The sequence below is a fragment of the Xenopus laevis genome, chromosome 6L (genome assembly GCF_017654675.1).
Source record: "Xenopus laevis strain J_2021 chromosome 6L, Xenopus_laevis_v10.1, whole genome shotgun sequence".
In the NCBI taxonomy this organism is placed as follows: Eukaryota; Metazoa; Chordata; class Amphibia; order Anura; family Pipidae; genus Xenopus; species Xenopus laevis.
This window is the reverse complement of record NC_054381.1, coordinates 25,154,863-25,177,399: the sequence shown is the minus strand read 5'-3', so window position 1 is coordinate 25,177,399 and position 22,537 is coordinate 25,154,863. Positions and strand designations below refer to the sequence as shown.

At 40.6% G+C, this 22,537-nt stretch overlaps 1 protein-coding gene across 7 annotated transcripts in view; it reads right to left on the bottom strand.

Annotated features, from left to right (window-relative positions):
• Positions 1-22,537, bottom strand: part of arhgap21.L (Rho GTPase activating protein 21 L homeolog) — a 119,751-nt gene that overhangs the window by 52,715 nt on the left and 44,499 nt on the right. For all 7 annotated transcript variants that reach the window (XM_041565340.1, NM_001090055.1, XM_041565339.1 and 4 more), the window contains 3 exon segments: positions 8,015-8,116; positions 2,496-2,574; positions 140-194 (listed from right to left, as the gene is read on the bottom strand). In XM_041565340.1, the coding sequence (XP_041421274.1) occupies positions 140-194; positions 2,496-2,574; positions 8,015-8,116 (236 nt within the window).

The window sequence follows — 22,537 nt, the reverse complement described above, 5'->3', positions numbered from 1 at the left end:
CTGCAGCAGAAAGTTATTAAGCCAAATAAATTAAAGTGCTGTACAACCAAATACAAGCCGACAGATGGCATAAACAGATTAGAAGAATAGTGAACTTTTCCTGAAAGCAAGTCTACAGCTGAATGGAAAGAGAACTCACCAATTGTAGGATATCTTCATCTTTTGGCATCACACTGAGTTCTAATGTGGAATCGCTGAAGCAAAGAAAAAAAAAAGATAAAGAGATGCTTTTTCTAAAAATATCCAATATAAATGAATGTGTATGCAAGAATGAAGAAAATAATTAAGGTAAAATAGGCACTAAGGTATTAAATGGATAGTAATTTAGAGTGTAATATAGACTGATATCCTATAGCTCTTTGCAGTGGGCTTTAAACTTTAATTTGCGTTTGTATTAAATTTAAAAACATTTTATTCTGCAACTCTCCACTCTTTAAATGTAAGCCTGGTGGCTACAGTCACCAACCCTAGAACTATGCAGCAACTGATATGTCAGAATTGACGAGGAATAGTAGAGAAAAAAAACAGAGAATAAATAGAGCAGCGGATATCTTGCATAAGGATTCCTCTCTACGAAGCATAATTCAATCAATCAATAAAATGTATGGTTTAATGTTTTGCATCAATTATGTTGCTCTATAGTCTCGCAGGCACTTGAGAAGTTTATATATGTTATCCTTCTTATTAAAGGGCATGCAAAAGCCAAAAAAATAAAATCCCATTTGTACTTTCTTTAATGAAAAAGAAACCTATCTCCAATATACTTTAATTAAAAAATTTGTACCGTTTTTATAAGAAACCTGACTGTATGCAGTGAAATTCTCCCTTCATTTACTGCTGCGGATAGGAATTGTCAGACGGTCCCTAACTGCTGAGCAGGGAAACAATCATACTTATGAACAGCAGGGGGTGCTCCCGCCTTACTTCCCAGCCATGCAGAACTCAAGCAGCTTTGTTTATGACAATCCCTAAGCAGCCCAGACCACACTGAGCCTGTGCCTTAGTCTTGCAACGATGTTTAACAAAGTTACAAGATGGTGAGCCCCTGTAGCCAACTTTGAAATCATAAATCATTTGTTTGATTAGGCTTGTGGTGCAGTAAGTTCATGTTTATATTTAGTATACAAAATACATAATTTCTAGCCTTATTCTATTTTAGACTTTACATGCCCTTTAAAGGGGATGTAAAGGCAAAAAAATAATATCCCATTTTATTTTCTTTAAAATTATTCTTTAAATTAAAATTATCTTCAAAATTCTTTAATTAAAAAACGTACATAGTTTTTATAAGAAACCCGACTGTATGCAGTGAAATTCAACCTTCATTTACTTGCTTTGACTGCTAAGAATAGGAAACTTCAGATGGTCCCTAACTGCTCTTCAGGGAAAGGATCATACTTTCAAACGGCAGGTGGTAGGGACTTCCCAGAACTGTTTCTGTTTGTTTACCTGTAGAACAGACGGTGACCATGTAGAGATTCATATCTGCAGAAGTCAGAGCAAGTACATGAAGGGGGAATTTCATTTCATACAGTCAGGTTTCTCATAAAAACTGTACATATTTTTTAATTGAAGTTTATTGGGGATAGGTTTCTTTTTCCGTTAATAAAGTAAAAATTGTATTTTCTTTTTGCCTTTACATCCTCTTTAATGTTTCCAACTCCAGCTGCAGGGACAAAGATCATGGAGCCAGATTTAAACAGATAAACTGGGATTCTACTTGGAGGATGTTTTTGCTGCAGCCACTGGTTCTGGAGAGTTGGAGAAAGTTTATATTAAACAATACAAAAACTATAAAATTGACAACATGGGACCCAGTGCAGTCTGCTTATTCTGATTATTAATCAGTCTTGCTGTATCGGCTTCTGCCAGATATTATTTGACTTATTTGTGCTGTTTTGATAATTTATGACGACCCCTAAGCAGCAGCCCAGACCACACTGAGAATGTGCACAGTCTTGGTCTTGCAAAGATGTTTAACAAAGTTACAAGATGGCGACCCCCTGTGGCCAACTTTGAAAGCATAAATTATTTGTTTGATTAGGCTTGTGGTGCAGTAAGTTCATGTTTATATTTAGTATACAAAATACAGCATTTCTAGCCTTATTCTATTTTAGCTTTTAGTTTCCCTTTAAGAAATAGGTCACCACATTATATCAACATTGAAATAAAAAATATTAATAGGAGTCACCAGCCCCTCATAAATGCTTTTTTTTTTTTTTTTTTTTTTTTTTTTTATAAAATGGCCATACACAGGGCAATAAAAGCTGGCAACTCAGTCCCTCCAGTCCCAGTCAACAGCTTGATGGCCTGAGTGTGGGGCCTCCCGACAGTCAGTGATATGTGGCCATAAATCAGCCAGGAATCTATCAGCAGGTTAGGGAACCCAATGTGTGCAGACTAAATTGCCTTCTCTAGAAGACTCTAGGTAGGCCTAGGATGTGATGTGTAGAAGAAAAAAAAAAAAAAATACATATCCGGCAGAACATACTTACCTGTTTTGGATGAGAGCAATCACCTGGGAGTAAGTTTTACCAATGACACTTTCACCGTTCACTTTTATAATGCGGTCCCCTAAGCAGAGCAAACAAATAGATTGCAATTAAAGGGACATTATACTTGCTGGTAACGGATTTACAACACATGATTTTTATTTTTTTGAGCAGAATGACTATTTCATTACTTGGCCAGCTAGAAGTAAGTACAGTCAATAGGTATTTACAAATACAAAAACAACAAAAAGAATGTCAACGCGGTTTATAAACAAGGTAGGTTCTTGCAATAAGCGTTTTTCACAAGCATTGGAAAGGCATATATTCCAGGCATAATTAGGGGTTGAAAAATATGTTGATGGAACACTAGGATGACAAAGTAAGGATACTAACTGCAAAAAAACTAGGGATACACCAAAAACACTTTTTGGGATTCGGCCGAATCCCCGAATCCTTCAAGAAAGATCTGGCCGAATACCGAAACGAATCAATTTGCATATGCAAATTAGGGGAGGGAAAGGAAAAAGGGAAATGTGGGAAAAATGTTTTTTACTTCTTTGTTTTGTGACAAAAGTCACGTGATTTCCCTTCCCACGTCTAATTTACATATGCAAATTCAGATTCGGTTCGGCCATGCACAAGGATTCCGCGGAATCTGAATCCTGCTGAAAAAGGCAGAATCCCGAAAAAAACAATTACAGGGGAGATTGTAATACGGGGGGGGGGTAAAGTTTGTATTGCAAGGATGTTATTAACTTCCCCAAAGACAGCAATTGGCAATAGTGCTCTATGGATATGGTATGGTCACAGCCAACCAAAACAAAGTATTAACAGCACGGATTCCCTCACTTGCACAAAATATGGGAATCCGTAGGGAGCAGGTGTTATAATCTAGTGCAGGAACAGCCTTTGTGGCTTCAGTCATTGCTAAAATACAAAAACCAAATTCCCTTACAAGGTGTGCAGGCCTTGGGACCTGTGTGGAAACATGTAATAACAGGCAACATTTATATTATATATACATGAATATATATTTGTGTGAGAGCAGGCACACTGCTGAAGCTATGTAATGTCGCCATCTAGTGGTCACTTGTATAAACGAGTGATACCATTGTTATCATGCATAGCATTTTAGGGTGCACCTGCAGCAAAACCTGACTGCATGGGCGTCCACAGAGGGGGGCAAGAGGGGTCAGTGCCCCCCCCTGGGACCAGCAGACTGACCATCTGTTTATTCGGGCATTTTGTAATGTGGGCCGCTCCTGATCTATAATGTTCATTTCAAACTGTGGGCTCTAGGACCGCTCCTCCGTCCCAGCTCCCACTGTGGCTCCGCCCCTTCCACTCGTCTCCGTTCTCATGCTGTGCTGTGTGCAGGCCTGCCTGCCTGCCATCAGGGGGGAACAAGGAAGAAAGTTTTGGGCCAGGCAAGATTTAGGCTCAAAGGGGGATTAGCCAGCCCCCCTTACGAGCGTGGACATCACTGATGCCGAAGACGGAAGTACAGGAACTGATGTGGTAAGAAGGGGAAGCCAGCAGTCACTGTGCTTCTCAGGAATCTCTTTAGCCTGCACTCTGTCTCTCTCTACCCCTCTCTCTCTCTGAGTCTTTGTTTCTCTCTCTGCCTCTCTCTCTCTGTCCCTCTGTCTCTCTCTCGCTGCACTCTTTCTTTCTCTCACTGCACTCTGTCTCTCTCTGTGAGTCTCTGTCTCTCTCTGCACTCTGCCTCTCTCACTACACTCTCTCTTTCACTGCACTGTCTCTCTCTGCACTGTCTCTCTCTCTCTCTACTCTGTCTTTTTCTCTCTCTGCACTCTGTTGTTCTCTGCACTCTGTCTCACTGCACTCTGCTTCTCTCTGCACTCTGACTCTCTCTGTGAGTCCCTCTCTTTCTACAGTCTATCTGTCCACCAATGAAGTTTTTTTTTAACTTTTATGGGGGGCCCCTATCCTAACCACCAATTGTTTTTTTTAACTTGTATGGGGGTCCCTGGTAACCAGTGGGTTTCTAGTGTTTGTTTTATCTCCCATGTTTGTGTGGCTTTTATTACTGTGGTGTTGGGTCTGGGACTGTCATCTAGATTATGTAGGTACCCAGCAGAATGAATTGTTAAAAAGAACATGTGGCTACATGGGGTATTTATGCATGTACTTGCCCCTGTGCTATCTGTTTGTGAGTTCTGGGGGTATTTATACATGTACGTGCCCCTGTGCCATCTGTTTGTGAGTTCTGGGGGTATTTATACATGTACTTACCACTGTACCATCTGTTTGTGAGTTCTGGGGGTATTTATACATGTACTTACCACTGTACCATCTGTTTGTGAGTTCTGGGGGTATTTATACATGTACTTGCCCCTGGGGGTATTTATACATGTACTTGCCCCTGTGCCATCTGTTTGTGAGTTCTGGGGGTATTTATGCATGTACTTGCCCCTGTGCCATCTGTTTGTGAGTTCTGGGGGTATTTATACATGAACTTGCCCCTGTACCATCTGTTTGTGAGTTCTGGGGGTATTTATGCATGTACGTGCCCCTGTGCCATCTGTTTGTGAGTTCTAGGGGTATTTATACATGAACTTGCCACTTTGCCATCTTTGTGTGAACTAGGGTTGCCACTTGTCAGACAACCGGTATTTTGAAGGGTTGCCCGGGTCAAATTAGGGAAACTGTGCAGGATTCCCTTGATTGACCCGGCGATCGGCTGATCGCCGTGGCATAGCTCCACCCCTTGATGGCAGTGACACACCCACCTATGTCACAGGCCCGCCCACAGATGCCTCCTTGCCCCACCCTGGAAAATTTTCTGTGGACACCCATGCCTGACTGTGTTGCTTAAAGGGGACCAGTCACCCAAAAAAATTATTCCAAATCCTATTTTATAATGTTTGTCAAGCAAAATAAACTTACACTGTATAAATGATTTGAATCTCGTTTTCCTCGCTCTGGGAACTCAATTATAGCAAGCAGGCAGAAGCCATTTTGTGGACACATGTCACATGGCACATGTTATTAAGGCAAGCCTTTTTAATTTGAAAAGGACTTTTATTATACAGCTTTTTTATGCCTGGGTGACAGGTCCCCCTTTAACTTTTTCAGAATTCTAAATTAACTGCTTATCATTCACATCAGAATTCGTGCCTTATTTAAGAGTGCCTTGGAAAGTTTTCAGGAGCTGGCAACATGATGGAAAATAAGCCATCCCTCCCAGCCAGCAAGGATTGGGAGGTTAGCATATGGCACCCAAAAGCATAGGTCAGACAGGGACTGTTCACCTTTGAATTAACTTTAAGTATGTTGTAGAGAGGGATATTCTGAGACAATTTGCAATTGGTTTTTGAGATGTTTAGTTTTTTATTCAGCAGATCTCCACTTTGCAATTTCAGCAATCTGGTTGGTAGGCTCCCAACTACCCTAGCAACTGTGCACTGATTTGAATAAGAGACTAAGATATGAATAAGAGGACCTGAATACAAAGATCAGCAATAACAAATACATTTGTAGCCTTACAGAGCATTTGTTTTAGATGGGGTCAGTGACCCCCATTTGAAAGCTGAAAAGTCAGAAGAAGGAGGCAAATAATTCTAAATCTATAAGAAAGAAAAAATGAAGATCAATCGAAAAGTTGCTTAGAATTAGGCATTCTATCAGGTATAAATTTAAAGGTGAAGCACCCCTTTAAAAACTACAGCCATTGCATATACCCCAAAAACCACAGTGCAGTCACTTACTAATGGGGTGTCTACGGAAGTACATACTCACCCTCGGAATGATTGCTCTTCAAGTTGGATGCCCTTAGCTCAATAAAGGATTACGTATATAAACACCCATGAAATAGTCTCCCACCCCCCTCCAGGGGTAAACAAGACTGGGAATAACCACCCCAAAACCAGTATTCCGAATCAACATTCCAACCTCCCTCATTGCTCTATGGGGCAGATTCCCTAAAGGGTGAAGTGAGCAACGCTAGCGAAAATTCGCCGATTTCCTAACAGGCGCAGGTGTCGCTTCGCTAGCGAAGGAGATAGACGCTAGCGTTGCTTCGCACTCTAACACGAGGCGAGTTTTCGTTCTCGTCAGTGTCTGACTGGGCTGGGAAAAAACCAAGTGAGCCCCCGGCCCTCTTGGGCCCCGCCGGCCCAGCCCCAGTTCTAGATTGGCCCCCCCTGCATGCGCACAGTGCGTCTGCCATTCGCGCACAAGCTTTTGCGCATGTGCACGGGGCCCCCGAGGTTCAGAACCCGGTGGGCCCCGACTGTGCCAGGCTGACCCTGGCTCTGGTGAACGGACGTAACTCAGCAAATTCACTAAGATGTGGATTTTACTGAACGTTACCTCATTCGCCAGACTTGCCTTCGCCACCTCAGACCAGGCGAAGTGCAATGGAGTGCATAGGTCTTCCTCAATTTTTTAGTGCAAAATGTTTCTAAGTCCCAAAAAATGCTGGCGTCTTCCTTTTTACAGAGTGAAAGCCTGCAATGGTCCGTAAAAAAAAAAAAATGTTTTGGGTAACTGGGTTCCCCCCATTTTCTAACATATGGAACATAAACTATGGAACATATACTATACTATGGGCTCATGTGTAGGGCATTATAACAAATTTTATTTGTTAAGGCTCCCTGGACTTGTGTAATTTAATGCATTTGCTGCAACATATACGTCCATTCAACTTCAAATTTCCCTTCGTATGCAAATTAGGCAACACAAGCGCATCTTCGCTTTGATTGTGAAAATTCGCCAGCGTTCGGTGCCCTGGACGCAACTTCGCACTTTAGGGAACTGGCATTGTTCTAGCGAATTAACGGCTGGTGAAGTGTTACGATGGCTACGAAGCCGTCGCTAGCGAATTTTAACCGGTTAGGGAATTTGCCCCATCGTCCTACAGTTTGCCACATTTTGTGAAGACTAGTATATAGGTAAACGGTTATATCCTACTACAAATACCAGTTTGTAGTGTAATGTCAGGGGTCACTGGTATTTGAGGTTTTCCTGATACAGTTTTGGAATTAGGTGTATACAGTTTATATGCTGCTTTCACTTATCAGTTCTACATAACGTGTACTTTACCTCCTCTCACCTCCATATGCCTCTTCTCCCAATTTCAATATATCTGCTGTGTAAACCTATTATATTTCTTTTCTGCCTTTCACTCACTTTTCCCCCTATACTTGGATATGTACCGTTATACATTTACACCCTTCTTTTACATTCATTTATTTCCCTGACTCATCTGTCATTAGGTTGCATATTTTTTCACCAAGTCCATAAGGACAGAGGGTTGAACTATTAGAAAATGCTTGAGCACCTCTGCTGCCTGAGATCTGTTGCCTCTGTTCTTATGTGAATTATTGGCTGTCCTGCAGACCAACAATTATATAAAGAGTGAGAGTTGCCATAATACCAGCAGCTCCCATTGGACAGCATTCTTCTGTCCCAGCCAAGTATATTGATCCTGTGACATGTTTATTCATTATATAACACATATCTTGGAAGCTGATAATGAATAATCAAATTCAAAGTACCTGTACACAGTCCTGCTTCATGCGCTGGGCCTCCTTCTTTAACCTGCTTAACAAAGATGGTGTCCATTGGCTCGAGACGGTTCCTTGGTCTCCCTGCATTAACTAAAGCATAAGAAAAACAGCAGATGAAGGCTCCATATAACAAAGTAACAACATGATCAGTTCAAATATCCTATTCTTAGACAATTTTTCAGCTTGTCTTCATCTTTTAAAAAAATGTTGCCTTCCACTTATGCCTTTTTCCACAAATGGGGGTTACGAACCCTGGCAACACACAAACGATTGCTTTGCGAGACTTTATTTTTATTCCTCGTATTTCTATTCAGGTCCTCTCCAATTCATCTTCCATGTGCGCTAGAGTCCATTGGACCTTAACAGACAGATGCTGGAATTCTGAACCAGAGAGCTTCTGAACAAAGTTAAATAACTTGAAAACAATGAACAAATCAAGACCGAGTGCAAAGTGTCTCGGCATATCACTGTCTGCATCATACATTTTCCGTGAAATTGCATGACCTGTATGATCGGACACCTTATTAACGGTATCATTATGTGGGATATAGCTCAGCCAAGGTATTCTAAAGAAATTTATTCTAATAAGAAAATAGAGAAATCTAAAAGGATAGCGTGCTTAAAAAAAAAAGACAAATATATGAACTTGCCACTCAATATTGGTTACTACGGTAGAGGCCTGCATTGGGTCGAGCACCCGCGGGTTACCCGCAAAAACCTGCGGGTTGCAGGTAGAAGTTTAGGGAGTGGGTATAGATGTGGGTCGGCAGTTTTCCGGGCTTGCAGGTCTCGGTTCGGATAGGAGGTCTTCTCAAAAGCGAGTTTTACTCCTTTTTTTCTGATCATGCCAACTTCTAATGATGTCACGTCCAGTTTACAATAGCAGCACTTCCTGTTTCTTGATGGTCAGCGGGTGACGGATCTGGTTGTGGATAAGGTACTTGCAGGTCGGGTAGCAGGTAAGTATGCGGGTTACGAGTCACGGGTTGGGTTTAACATATTGGTTCCGCGCAGGACTCTATCCTACGGAACTACACAATGGAAACTGAGCTAAAACACACCAAATACAGAAGCCTGGTACTTGGATAGCAACTCCACATACTAACAGTATTTTGTCTTGACTACAGTATGAGAGGGTAACTTGCATGCTAAGCCCATTCCCTCTTTGTAATATGGCAGCTTTTAATTCATGTAATCCTACAGTTGAAAGCAGGCATGCACCGAATCCACTATTTGGGATTTGGCGGAATACCTGAATCCTTCATGAAAGATTCGGACGAATACCGGACCAAATCCTAATCCTAATTAGCATATGCAAATTAGGGACAAGGGAAAAAGTGGAAAAACATTTTTTGTTTTGACAAGGTTACATCAGGTTCCTTCCTGTCCCTAATTTGCATATGCAAATTAGGATTCGGATTTGATTTGGACAGGCACAAGGATTCAGCTGAATCCCAATCCTGCTGAAAAAGGCTAAATCCCGAACGGAATCCTGGATTTGGTGCATCCCTAGTTGAAAGCATGAGTATGGGCACCATGCTAAACTTTTCAATTACGAAATTACCTAAATGTTTCTCCTGTGTGCACCATGCAGCCATCTTTACTTATTTTCAGAATCTTTACAATATACAACATTTTTAGTGATTTTAAAGTTATTTATAAAGATAATTGCGACTTAAAAAAGTGCCTGTCCCATGTTATTTTGTGGATACAATGTGGCAGATGCCAGATGAGCTGCTACATCGTTTCAAGGGTCATAACCAGGAATGAAGAAAGGAACGGACAGATACTGCTTTCAATAGCAATTACATTTATAAATAACCATAAAACCATGGATGTTTTTAATGGCTTTATAGTGGAACATTACTTAGAACAAGTCTTCTATTATTAAAAACTGAATTTGGGGGTTCATACCTTATTTGATTCAACTAACAAAATAGACGTGACCCGGACTACCACGTTAGCTTTGGGGACACTGAAGGCAAGTACCTGGCAAATTGAACATTCCATGTCAGGAACAATCATTCAGGGTTAATCACTGCAGCAACATTTAACATTTGATAGGAGTCAAGTGGCCCATGCGTAACAAGTAATTATTTTCTAAACGCTTAAGCTTGGAATCTTCCTTGTTCTCTATTTAGCCCAATGTTCCCATTTCAGAATGCCATTTTGAAGTAATTTTATAGGGCAAATTGGCTTCATGCTTCACTACGCAAATATTTGTTAATCAGTATCCAATTTCAATAGATTTTAGCCATAAATAATGATGCCAATCTTAAAATACGCAAGACTTGGGGAGGCGTGTTAACGGGTGGCCTTGCCGGCTTCATTACAAGAGAGGGAAGCGATTTAGTGGAAGCCAGAGCAGTGTTTGGTGAGAGAGAAAGGGAAAATAAATTCAGCATTCTACTAGTTCTTTAGAAGTTTCCTTTGAAGAGGACACCTGTCCTCTGCCGTTAACCCTGAAATCTAATTGTACAGATTCCTATGCGGATTTCCTATGAAGAGTGCACAGGTGCAAGTTAAGGACAGCAAGAGGGTTTTACTTTCTACTTGACTTGCTTATAAAAGACTATTAGAGTCAAATTGGGAGCAGAATCAGTAAATACTACTGGTATGCATGCCGGAGACCTCTAGTGACAAAACAGAGGTAAAACCATAAACTCAAAAATTTCTCCAAGGCATGCTAATAGGTAAAAAAAATATACTTTATTTACATCAATAGTTAAAAGACATGGAAAGTATCCCCTCTAACGCCTAACGCGTTTCATGCTTACCCATTCTGCCTATGACTAAGTGCTGGGTAAGCATGAAACGCGTTAGGCGTTAGAGGGGATACTTTCCATGTCTTTTAACTATTGATGTAAATAAAGTATATTTTTTTACCTATTAGCATGCACTTTGAGTTTATTGCTTATAAAAGAATCCCCCCTAAACTCTTAAAGGGATACGGTCATGGGAAAAAAACATTTTCAAAACGCATCAGTTAATAGTGCTGCTCCAGTAGACTTCTGCACTGAAATCCATTTCTCAAAAGAGCAAATACATTTTTTTTTTTATTTAATTTTGAAATTGGACACGGGGCTAGACACAGAGGCAGATTTATCAAGGGTGGAATTTCGAGTTTATGGGAGTTTCTAAAAACTCTGGAAACAGTAAAGGGGATGTAAAGGCAAAAATAAAATCCAATACAAATCTCTACCCAGTCGCCGACAGCTCTACAAGGAAACAAACAAAGCTGCTTGAGTTCTGCATGGCTGGGAAGTAAGGCGGGGGCTCCCCCTGCTGTTCATAAGTATGATTGTTTCCCTGCTCAGCAGTTAGGGACCATCTGACAATTCCTATCCACAGCAGTAAATGAAGGGAGAATTTCACTGCATACAGTCAGGTTTCTTATAAAAACAGTACACATTTTTTAATTAAAGTATATTGGAGATGGGTTTCTTTTTCATTAAAGAATTGGATTTTATTTTTTTGCTTTTTTTTTTTTTTTTTAGAAATTATGGAAAGATCCACACTGATCCAGAAAACCCAAAGTCCCAAGCATTCTGCATACCAGATCCCATACCTGTATATTGAATGTTCGTGGACATGATAATATTAACAATGATTTCATAAAGAAAACTACCAACTCCTAAGACAAGTTTGATGCCATAAAAAGTCCCTGTGGCTATGGACACATTTTTGACCCTCTCCACCTGGATCACATTTATGAGCAACAAAGCCCAAGGAACAAATAGAGATAACAGAAGTACATATTCCTGCTCAAAAATACAGATACATGCTTTTTGAGTATTCTTAAAAAAATAAATAAATAATAAATAAATAAAAAGACTATCTTTCTGGCTGTACTATTACTTATTCATGGCTTTATTTCCCAGAGTATATGGTCACAGGAAGAACAAATAACACCCACTCAAATATACATATGTCAAACATTGTACAGTAGCGGTTGATTTACAAAGCGTACTAGGGGACTATATTAGAACTTGCCCTAGGCAAAGACTATGTAGCCAGCCATCTTATTTAAAAATGTGCCTGTGACTTTACACAAGCATTAACTTAGCAAAAACAAAAACAGCAGCTAATAAGTAAAAGAGAATGAGTAACGGGACACTATCTTCAAAAAATAAAGGACAGGTATGGGATCAGTTATCTGGAAACCAGTTATCCAGAAAGCTCTAAATTATGGAAAGGCTGTCTCCCATAGACTCAAATTCATCCAAATAATCCAATTTTGTTATTTTTTTCTGTAATTATAAAACAGTAGCTTGTACATGATCCCAACTAAGATATAATTTATCCTTATTGGAAGCAAAATCAGCCTATTGGGTTTATTCAATGTTTACATGATTTTCTAGTAGACAAGCTATGAAGATCCAAATTAAAGAAAGATTGGTTATCTGCAAAACTCCAGGTCCTGAGCATTCTGGATAGCAGGTCCCATACAGTCTCAATTTTTGACTAAAGAAAAAAAAAAAAAAATATCTGTTTCAGTCAGTAGTACAGATGACCAAGTCAATACTATTTGCCCCAGTTCCCAAGCTGCCAACCCCAGTAAGAGACTACAGGGACCAGCCAAATGAGGATACTTTGTGTGGCCCTCAGCTGAAGGGTTTTTAAAACATACCTAGTTAATATATACCTGATTTTTGGGTAACCCATCCTGCAAGCATACAAATGCCAATAAGTGGATATCATCCCATGTTTGACAAGTTAATGTGCGGGGACAAATGTTCTGGGTCTGCACAAGAGTAATCAAATAATAGCATAGAATTATACTATCGCTTCACTTTTTCTTATACCCCCTAGCCTGTAAACATGTAATTGATTTAGATAATCGCAGAACATGTGGATAGAGAGCTATAATCCGATGAATGGAAGACAGATGGGAAATGCATTCCTTTATGCAACCATTAAAAATAGCCATTGTTCTTATTACTACTTGTAAATACTAATTATATAACCAGAAGCTATGGCTATGTAAAAAAAATTAGTTTTATAGATATATGCTTTCTTTTTTAAACAATAACATCTTTTTAAAGAAAGCACGCCAGGTTATGAAGGCTTTAGAAGGGAGTCATTAACAGACAGAAAAGATCAGACCTGTGAAAATATCATTATTCCCACAAACACCAGGAAAATGTTAAAAGGTGAGGAAATTCTAAGCATTCAGAAAATAGTAACTACGGATAAAACCGTTTTTTATTTTTATCTCCAACTGGTTGTAAGCTACACTAACAAGTAATTCACTACCCCACAGGCATTGAACCTCCTCAGGTTTAAAGGAACAGTAACAGCAAAATGAAAGTGTCTTAAAGGAACGACAATATAATACAGTGTAGACCTGTGTTTGCTTCAGAAACACTACTATAGTTTATATAAACAAGCTGCTATGTAGCCATGGGGGCAGCCATTTAAGCACACTGATCAACCAGTCTGGGGAAAACAAAGTACCTGTATTCCAGCAGCTTCTAGGATTTGGGATTATCACCACTATATTTAATTCCTAGGGCAGAGCCAAGCCTCTGGTGAAACCTTACATTCCTCATTCGGATTGCAAGCGAAAGGCCAACTTTAACTCAACACCCACGCCATGTAGTTAGCATTAAGGATTCAGCAGAAAAGAGAATATTCTGTTATTAAGACAACTGATGGCACATAGTGCTTGCATGCATCGGTCCTAACTGAGTGGTTTCCTAGTTTAGGCAGGTTTATATTTCAATCCGAAAACGCAATGGAGTGACGTGTTTACAAGGAAGAACACACAAATTGCATATTTAAGGTTCCACATAAATTCCAGAGAAGATGCTTTAACAAAGGTTCCACCCTTACAACTGCCATAGTTTTATTGCTGCCATTTAAAGGAATTGTTCAGGGTAAACACAAAAGCTGTGTAAATGGATAAGCTGTACAAACTTAAAGGGATACGGTCATAGGAAAAAACTTTTTTCAAAATAAACCAGTTAATAGTTCTGCTCCAGCAGAATTCTGCACTTAAATCTATTTCTCAAAAGAGCAAACAGATTTTTTTATATTCAATTTTGAAATCTGACATGGGGCTAGACATATTGTCAATTTCCCAGCTGCCCCAAGTCATGTGACTTGTGCTCTGAAAAACTTCAATCACTCTTTACTGCTGTACTGCAAGTTGGAGTGATATCACCTCCCTCCCTTTCCCCCCAGAGCAGCCAAACAAAAGAACAATGGGAAGGTAACCAGATAACAGCACCCTAACTCAAGATAACAGCTGCCTGGTAAATCTAAGAACAACACTCAATAGTAAAAACCCATGTCCCACTGAGACTACTTCAGTTACATTGAGAAGGAAAAACAGCAGCCTGCCAGAAGGCACAAGTCACATGACCAGGGGCAGCTGGGAAATTGACAAAATGTCTAGCGCCATGTCAGATTTAAAAATTGAATATAAAAAAAATCTTTTTGCTCTTTTGAGAAATGGATTTCAGTGCAGAATTCTGCTGGAGTAGCACTATTAACTGGTGTGTTTTGAAAAAACAAAACAAAACATGTTTTCCGATGACAGGATCCCTTTAAGAATCTTTCAATAGTTAGTTAGTAATAAATGTAATGTATAAAGCTCCCCATAGACGCGATGATTCTTCTTGGCGAACGACCGATTTTAGGGGAGGCCCGACCAATCCTTCGAAATTATCGTGAGGTTAGTGGGATTCGAACGATCGTACATAATACGATTTTTCAGCCGACATCTGTCAGCAAATTGATCGGCCAGGTCAAAAAATCTTTGTCGGTCCCAGTGCAATCTATATATGTTTGCAGGGCCAAGCAGGCAGCTCCCCTTTGTTTCCTGGCAAATTGGTCTTTTTAGTTGATGGTCAATTCGTACGATGGTACAATCGTTCTGAGAAGATCGTGGTCTCACAATCAGGATCTGATCTTTTAAAAATCTCAACATCTATGGCCAGCTTAAGGGCTGGAGTAATTGGGTGTCTTACACAATAGCCAGAACACTACTTCCTGCTTTTCAGCTCTCTTGGTTCCACTCTCAAGTCACCCAGTGACTTGATGGGGGGCACGTGAGTCATAACGGTTTGCTTTTGAATCTGAGCTGAATGCCGAGGATCAATTGCAAACTCACTGAACATGTTCCATGTGGCCCCCCTTAAAGTCGCTAACTCAGATTTAAAGCGAGAGATCAAAAGCAGGAAGTAGTGTTCGGTCTATTATTAACCAGTCACTCCAGCCTTTATACATTACATTTTTGGCTAAGTATATTAGAAACATTTTTTATTCTGACAGCCTGTCTATTTAGCCAGTTTTTATTTTTACACTGAACTGTTCCTTTAAGGAAAGTCTCCACTTAGACCTTTAATAAAATAAAATGTCATTCTAAGCAACTTCTCAACAGACATTGAAGGAGAACTAAACCCTCTTGCTTATAAAATCCCCTACCCTATATAGACCCTCCCCCCGCACAGGTGTTTACACAAGTAAATGCCCCTAAGTTGCCAATTAGCCCTCATTGCAGAGTCAGCGCAGAGGAGCTCACAGGGGCCATCTTACTGAATCATCAGTAAGTAAGTTCCATATTGGTGCATGCGCAGTTGTAGCAATATGTTGGTCCCGAACAACTGCGCATGCGCCGAAAGTTGCGGAAATTGAAGGCTCAGGTTACATAGAGGATAACAGATGCACTCTGTAGAATCCCATTGTTTTCTATTACCAGGGGCGACACTGGCCCCTCCGCCGCCCGAGGCAGCAGCAGCTGCTGCCGCCCCCCCTCCCCCATGTGCTTACCTTTTTGCTCTTGAGGGGGTCCGGGGGGGGGGTCCACCAGGGCAGCAGAGAGGGCCAGTGCAAAAACCGGAAATTCGGCTCTTAAAGTACCGGGAGCGGCATTTTTGCCGCCCCTGGTAGCTAGTGGGGCGCTGCCGTCTGAGGCGACAGTCTCAAGTCGCCTCATTGGCGAAGCGCCCCTGTCTATTACAGAACTTATCTGTTATCTGCTGTGTATCCTGTGCCTTTTTTCCTTTTTCAGCTTGAATGGCTGCCCCCATGGCTACACAGCAGCTTGTTTATATAAACTATAGCAGTCTTTGTAAAGCAAACAACTTTTACCAATGCAGGGCAACAATGCATTATATTTGAATTACTTTAAAATGCTTTTATTTTTTGGTGTTACTGTTCCTTTAAAGGAGAAAAACCCCTACCCCCCTAACCTACATAGACCCCCCTCCCTGCTCCCCCCAAGCCAAGGTGGTTCCTTTGGTAAATGCCCCTAACTCTTTACTTACCCATTGGTGCAGATTCAGGGCATCAGAGTTCACAGGCGCCACCTTCTTCTCTTCAGTAATTTTTGGGTCTTCTTCTGGCGATTCGGCAATTTGTGACTTTCGGAGCATGCGCATTTGTTGCGAGATGGAAGATTGCTCCAACTGCGCATGCACCGCTATGCCAATCTATTCCTGAAGATTACCGAAGAGAAGAAGATGGTGTCTAGTGAGCTCCGCTGCACTGACTCTGCACAGAGGGGTAAGTAAAGAGTTAGGGACATTTACCAAAGGTACCACCTAGGCTGGGGGCAGCAGGGAGAGGGATCTATGTAGGGTAGGGGTTTTTATTAGCAAGGGTTTGGTTCTCCTTTAAGTTAATGAGCATATAAGAGGCATCTGACATCAGAGCAACATTACAAGACTCATAAATTTCACATTTTTTTTCAAGCACACATTTTTTGGCTTCTCAGAGGCATTTTAGCAGTTAGGGAAAGCATGTAGTAAGATGGGCCAAGCCAGCATGCTGAACAAGGGGTGTACTACCACTTTTGTATAAACAACAGAGCGCAGTAATGGTGCCATAGCAAAAACAGGATTAGAATGCATTGCTTTCAATTCACCTAATGTACCACTAGATGTCTCTTATGATTTATTCAGCAGAAAGTATACCTCATATCTAATGGAAGAGTATGCTAAATATGATAGGAAAAAACATAAGGGTAATGGCATCTGGTCCTGGTCTGCAACATAGGATGCATTGTAAAAGCAGAGCTTGGTTTTGCACCACTAGTTTACCTACATACTTGGATAGAAAACAGAACAGAAAGTATGCATCATAACAAAATTAGTCCGGTGCATACATTTGGGCACCCCAACAAATATATTACTTCTAATTATGTATTACAGCAAAAAAGGAAATCATTTTTAAAAATTTAAGTGGAGTCTATGGGAGACCTTTACGTAATTCGAAGCTTTCCAGATAATGGGTTTCCAGATAGCGGATCCCATACCCGTACAGAGAAAAAGGAAATTATTCTTAGAAATTTAAAGTATTTGATGGACTCTACAGGAGATGGCCTTCCCATAGTTTAGAGCTTTCTGGATAGTGGATTTCAGGATAATAGATCCCATACATACATCACGCATACATATGGGGCCCATTTACTAAATTGAAGGTAGTTTTTTCCCCACAAATCTCTAAAAATGTGTGGTTTTCCTACTTTTTTTTAAAAAAAAAGCACAAAAGAAAAAAAAATTTGAGATTTATTAAGTGTGAAAACACCAAACAAAACTTCGCCAGTAAAAGTTGTCAAAGTCAATGGGAGCTGCTCTAATCCCATTGGATCGTTTTAACTCAATTAGGACTTTTTTTTTTTTTATTAGATTTTTTTTCTCTAGGAATGGTCCAAAAAAAACCTTGTTTGCAGAGGATTTAGAGGTATTCGTATTTTTTTTAAACACATCGTTCAGAGTAATGTTACATTCATATTTTTTTTTATATTCGGAACCTATAATAGATATCACAAAATTTCATCTCAGAATATCTCTAAAGGTGGCCATACATGGATAGATCCGCTCGTTTGGCGATGTCGCCAGACGAGCGGATCTCCCTCCGATATGCCCACCTTGCGGTGGGCAATGTCGGGCAGATCCGATCGTGGGCCCTAGGGCCCAACGATCGGATCCTAGCATTCGCAAACCGGCGGTCGGATCGCGGGACCGCATCAACGAACAGATGCGGCCGCGATCCGACGGGATTTTTAATCCCATCCGATCGAGATCTGGCCGACTTTCGGCCAGATCTCGATCGGGGAAGCCCGTCGGGGGCCCCCATACACGGGCCAATAAGCTGCCGACTTAGTCTGTCGGCAGCTTTTATCGGCCCGTGTATGGCCACCTTAACTCGTCAAACAGATGGCAGCCTTTGACAGACAAAGCATCCCAATGTATTCACACTAAGGGCAGATTTATCATAGGTCCTTTTTTTCTGTAAAAATAAAACAGTACCTTACACTTAATAGACTTAAGGTACAGTGATCCAAATTATGGAAAAGATCCCTTATCTGAAAAACCCCAGTCCTGTGGATTACAGGTTCCATACCAGTACCCAAAGACCATACTATATATAGTGGATAATGTACCCCCTACTGTAGTTTATAAAGATATTATAAGTCACCGAGGAGTTATGTGACCATATAAAAGCACGAGGCCGCAGGCCGAGTGCTTTTATACAGGTCACATAACTCCGAGGTGACTTCTGATATCTTTATAAATTTAAGTAGGGGGTACATTATGCATTATAATCTACAGTTTTTGCATGTCTTACATCCTGGCTTTCATGTATGGTCTATAAATGCTACACTATGTTTTGTGTCTATTAACCCTATTTGTTTCCCCTGTGTGTGTTCACCTTATTTAATGTTGTTTTTTTGTGTTTGCCTGTACTCCCTTGTTTGTTACTTTTATTTGTATTGCATTTGATTTTTTTTAGTTTTACCTGCCATGAGTGAGATCATCAGCTCTGCCTTTAACGGAGCATGAGGAAAAGCAACACGAGTGAGACTGTGGACACGAGGATGGGAGGGGCAGCTGAATATGAGAGGGAGAGAGAGATTTTGCCATGGTGGGAGGGGGAGCAAGAGACTGTGAGGAGAATGAGCTATAGGCATAGGACAACGCACGCAGCAAAGGTATTTGTGCGCAGCATGTCCTAAAATGCGTTCCGTAGGAGAGGCATTATGAGTGGGTGGAGAGAAAGAGGAAACCGGAGATGGAGGGGCAGGGAGAGAGAGACCTGAAAGTAAAGTAAGAGTAACGATAGTTGAGAGGGACAGAAACAGCGCGCCTGTAAAGTAAGAGAGCTATGTGTGGAAGACAGGTGGGAGGGGGTTACGAGTGGAGAGAACGCTGCAGGGAGAGAGCAGCAGCTGCAAATGCTGTCACTTTAAGCTTATAAACGGCGCGTTCTGACGCCAGAACGCGCCGTTTATAGGGATATAATTTACAGTCTGGTCCCATAGGGAAATGACCAGACTGTAGATTATATAGTGAATAAAGTACCCCCTTTTGTAAAATATAGGGATATTATAAGTTACAGAGGAGTTTCATGACCATATAAAAACACGAGGCCGAAGGCCGAGTGTTTTTATACAGGTCATGGAACTCCGAGGTAACTTCTAATATCCTCATATTTTACAACTGGGGGTACTTTATTTATTATAATACACAAATTTCAATGAGTCATGTGACAGAAATTACATCAGAACTCACCGTTTATAACTGATGACATCAGAACTCACAGTTTATAAGGATATAATTGACAGGATATTCATGGCTTTTGTGTATTATAAAGAGATTATTGGCATTCTTTGGGTTCCAGAAAACCACTTGTGTGTAACTCTCCTCCATGGGGTTGAAAACCCCCAAATAGACCTTTCACCCCATAAATGTATCGTTCATTTACAGATGGCAAAAAGGGGAGGCCCTTATGCAAATTGGATATCCGGATGCTCTACAATTCTACTATAGGGAACTTTCTCTCAATCTACTTCAATAACAATACAATAGGACTAATATACAATTATATAAAGCTACAATACAATCCTATATAATAAAGTTGAAGTGTCTCTGCGTCCAGTCCCTGTGTCCGTGGGATTGCGCTACTGCGCATGTGCCCCACTGACCGCCTAGCGCCCGTTAATTTAACGGGCTTAATGTCTAGTAATTATAATAAACTCGGTAGGGAAATTGTTTAGAAAATTCTAGTTATCAATTGCATACCTCCCAACACTTTTGAAATAGAAAGAGGGACAAAAAAGTTTAACCATATTTTGACCATGCCCTTTTTGTGACCACACCCCTTAATAACCATGTTCATTTTACAAAATTTTGCAGGTTATGAAAGTTTGAACACATTTCTGTGGTTTTTATGTTATAACAGTTTTTCTAATGAAGGCGAATTGCCCTTTAAACTGCTAGTCCGTTTCCCGAGACCTGCTTATCTTAAATTGTTAAAATTACGTATTTGCTTATCTTAAATTGTCACAAAAGTATCTATTCTGGGCTCTATGCCAAAAGCCAATTAAGTTAGAAACTTTGTATCTTTTTCTGGCTGTTCAGTGCAGAAGATCAAAGAGAAAGTCAGGACATTTCAGTAGCAAACCTGGGACTGCAGGCTGAGCGGCCAAAATCGGGACTGTCCTGCTTAAAATGGGACAGTTGGGAGGTATGATATATATTATGAAGCTTCTGAATACCAGGCTTAAAGTAAAGGAAGTCACCCCTAGTACAGCTAGCAGAAGAATAAAAGCCTGCAAGAAACAATTGCGGGGTACTAAATTAAAGAAAGCATATCTACAGTGATACCATATTCTACCAGAAGATGGAGATTAAACACTGTTCAATTTGCTACACTCAGTAGTTTAGTTACTTGAATACTGTGTCGGGTAAGCTGCTACTTGCGTGGGTTTACAATGCAAGTGTTCATGAAAATGCTCTGTGTATTTGTGCCAGTATTTCAGCTTTTATTTTTATGTCCATAGGTTACATGCGGTATGGACTGAGGCAGTGAAAGTAGAATCCTGTTTAACAACAAAAAATAAAATCAATCTCTCTCTCTCAGTGTTGGACAGGGCCTCAGCCACCATAGAACCGAATTCATGGTTGAAATTGTGTTGGTCTATGGGGCTTTTTGTTACAGATTTTTTACAGTTCATATTCCATGCTCCCACAAAGGATACAGAGTTTTTTTTAAAAGCTTTAAGAAACCTAATCCATGAAAGACTAATGGCAGAGATCTTGAGAAGTACAAGTTTCACGCCTGGGGCCCCCCAGAGGCACTCCTGTTTATTTAAAAAAAAAAAATCCTATCCTATATCAGTATGTGTACAAGCAAATATTCAAAGAACTAATGTTTTGTGTGTTTTCTACACACTATTAAAAATAATTGACTTAATTGTAGTATTCCCCAATATTTTAATTGAAAAACAAAAAGCAAAGTTTCACAAGAACAAAAAACTGAAATGCTACCCTCAGCATCATAGTAAGTACTGGTCATCTTTATTTTTTGTCCCCTTTCTTTGTGCAAACTAGTAACGGGTAGGGCGGCTCGATACCCGCAGAACCAGTGGGTTTACCCGCGGGTCGGGTGGTTTAAGGCCTTCCTCGCTGCACCATTTGCAGTTCGTGGACAGGTTCGGGTTGAGCTCTTCTGCCTGCTCTTTCCATCCATGACCTTAGACTGCCAACTTTCGGTTTTATAGGCATGTAAATGCCCCACCCCTTTTGTGATGTCATCTGTGGGGCACGTTGGTGCAGTCAATGCTTCCGTGCATGCAGAAAGGAAACAATGGTTGGCATCTGAATTCAATATAGTGGTTTCAATTAGGGGTGCTGGACCAGAGATATGAGCAGGGCTGGATTTACATACCGGGCACCCCTAGACTCGCTGTTCGTTGCCCACATCCACTCCCTTTTATTTGCTCAAATTGTCATCATCAGGACCAGAGTAATGGGATTGGCGCAAAGGATATTTAAATAAACGATCATATCACCTGCTCATCCCCAGTGTTTCTGAACAAATGTTGGTGTGGTTGGGCAGCATGCCGCCCACTAGGCACGGGCCTTGGTGGCCTCTCCACAAATCCGGGCCTGGACATGAGCCACACAAAAGAAGATACTAGTATAAGACAAATGCATTGTGGGTTGATGGACCGGAGAGGCAACTACATCATATATTGATCTGTGTAAGAGCAGAAATGTGCCTGGTTCCTCCGCGATACTTTGCTTTTGGGGAATGAGTGTTAGGAGGAGCCCACTGCTCATCTGCAACACAGACACTGACTGGAAATGCTTATAGTCTGAAAATATAGATTAGACTCCATATATCATATATTATGACCTAGGTGATGTTCGAGAAATTTGAAAAAGTCTCTATTAGGGGTATTTACTAAAACTCATTTTTGCCATTTTTTTATTAAAACAAAGACGACCAAACTCTCAACCACGAATTTAACTCATTTATCAAAAAATCAGCTAAAAAATGTCAGCGTGGGAAAAGTCTCAACAAAATTGCTCTGCAATTTGACGCTCGAATCTTACGACTTTTTCAAATTTGGTGATCGAAACGTTAGACTTTTTCAAGCTTTTGCCCGAGAATCTTTGACTTTTTCGGATCATATGAAAATCGGCGCAGATCACGATGTAAAGAAACATCTTAAAAATGTAAAAGGGATATCGGCCACAGACTTCTACATGACCT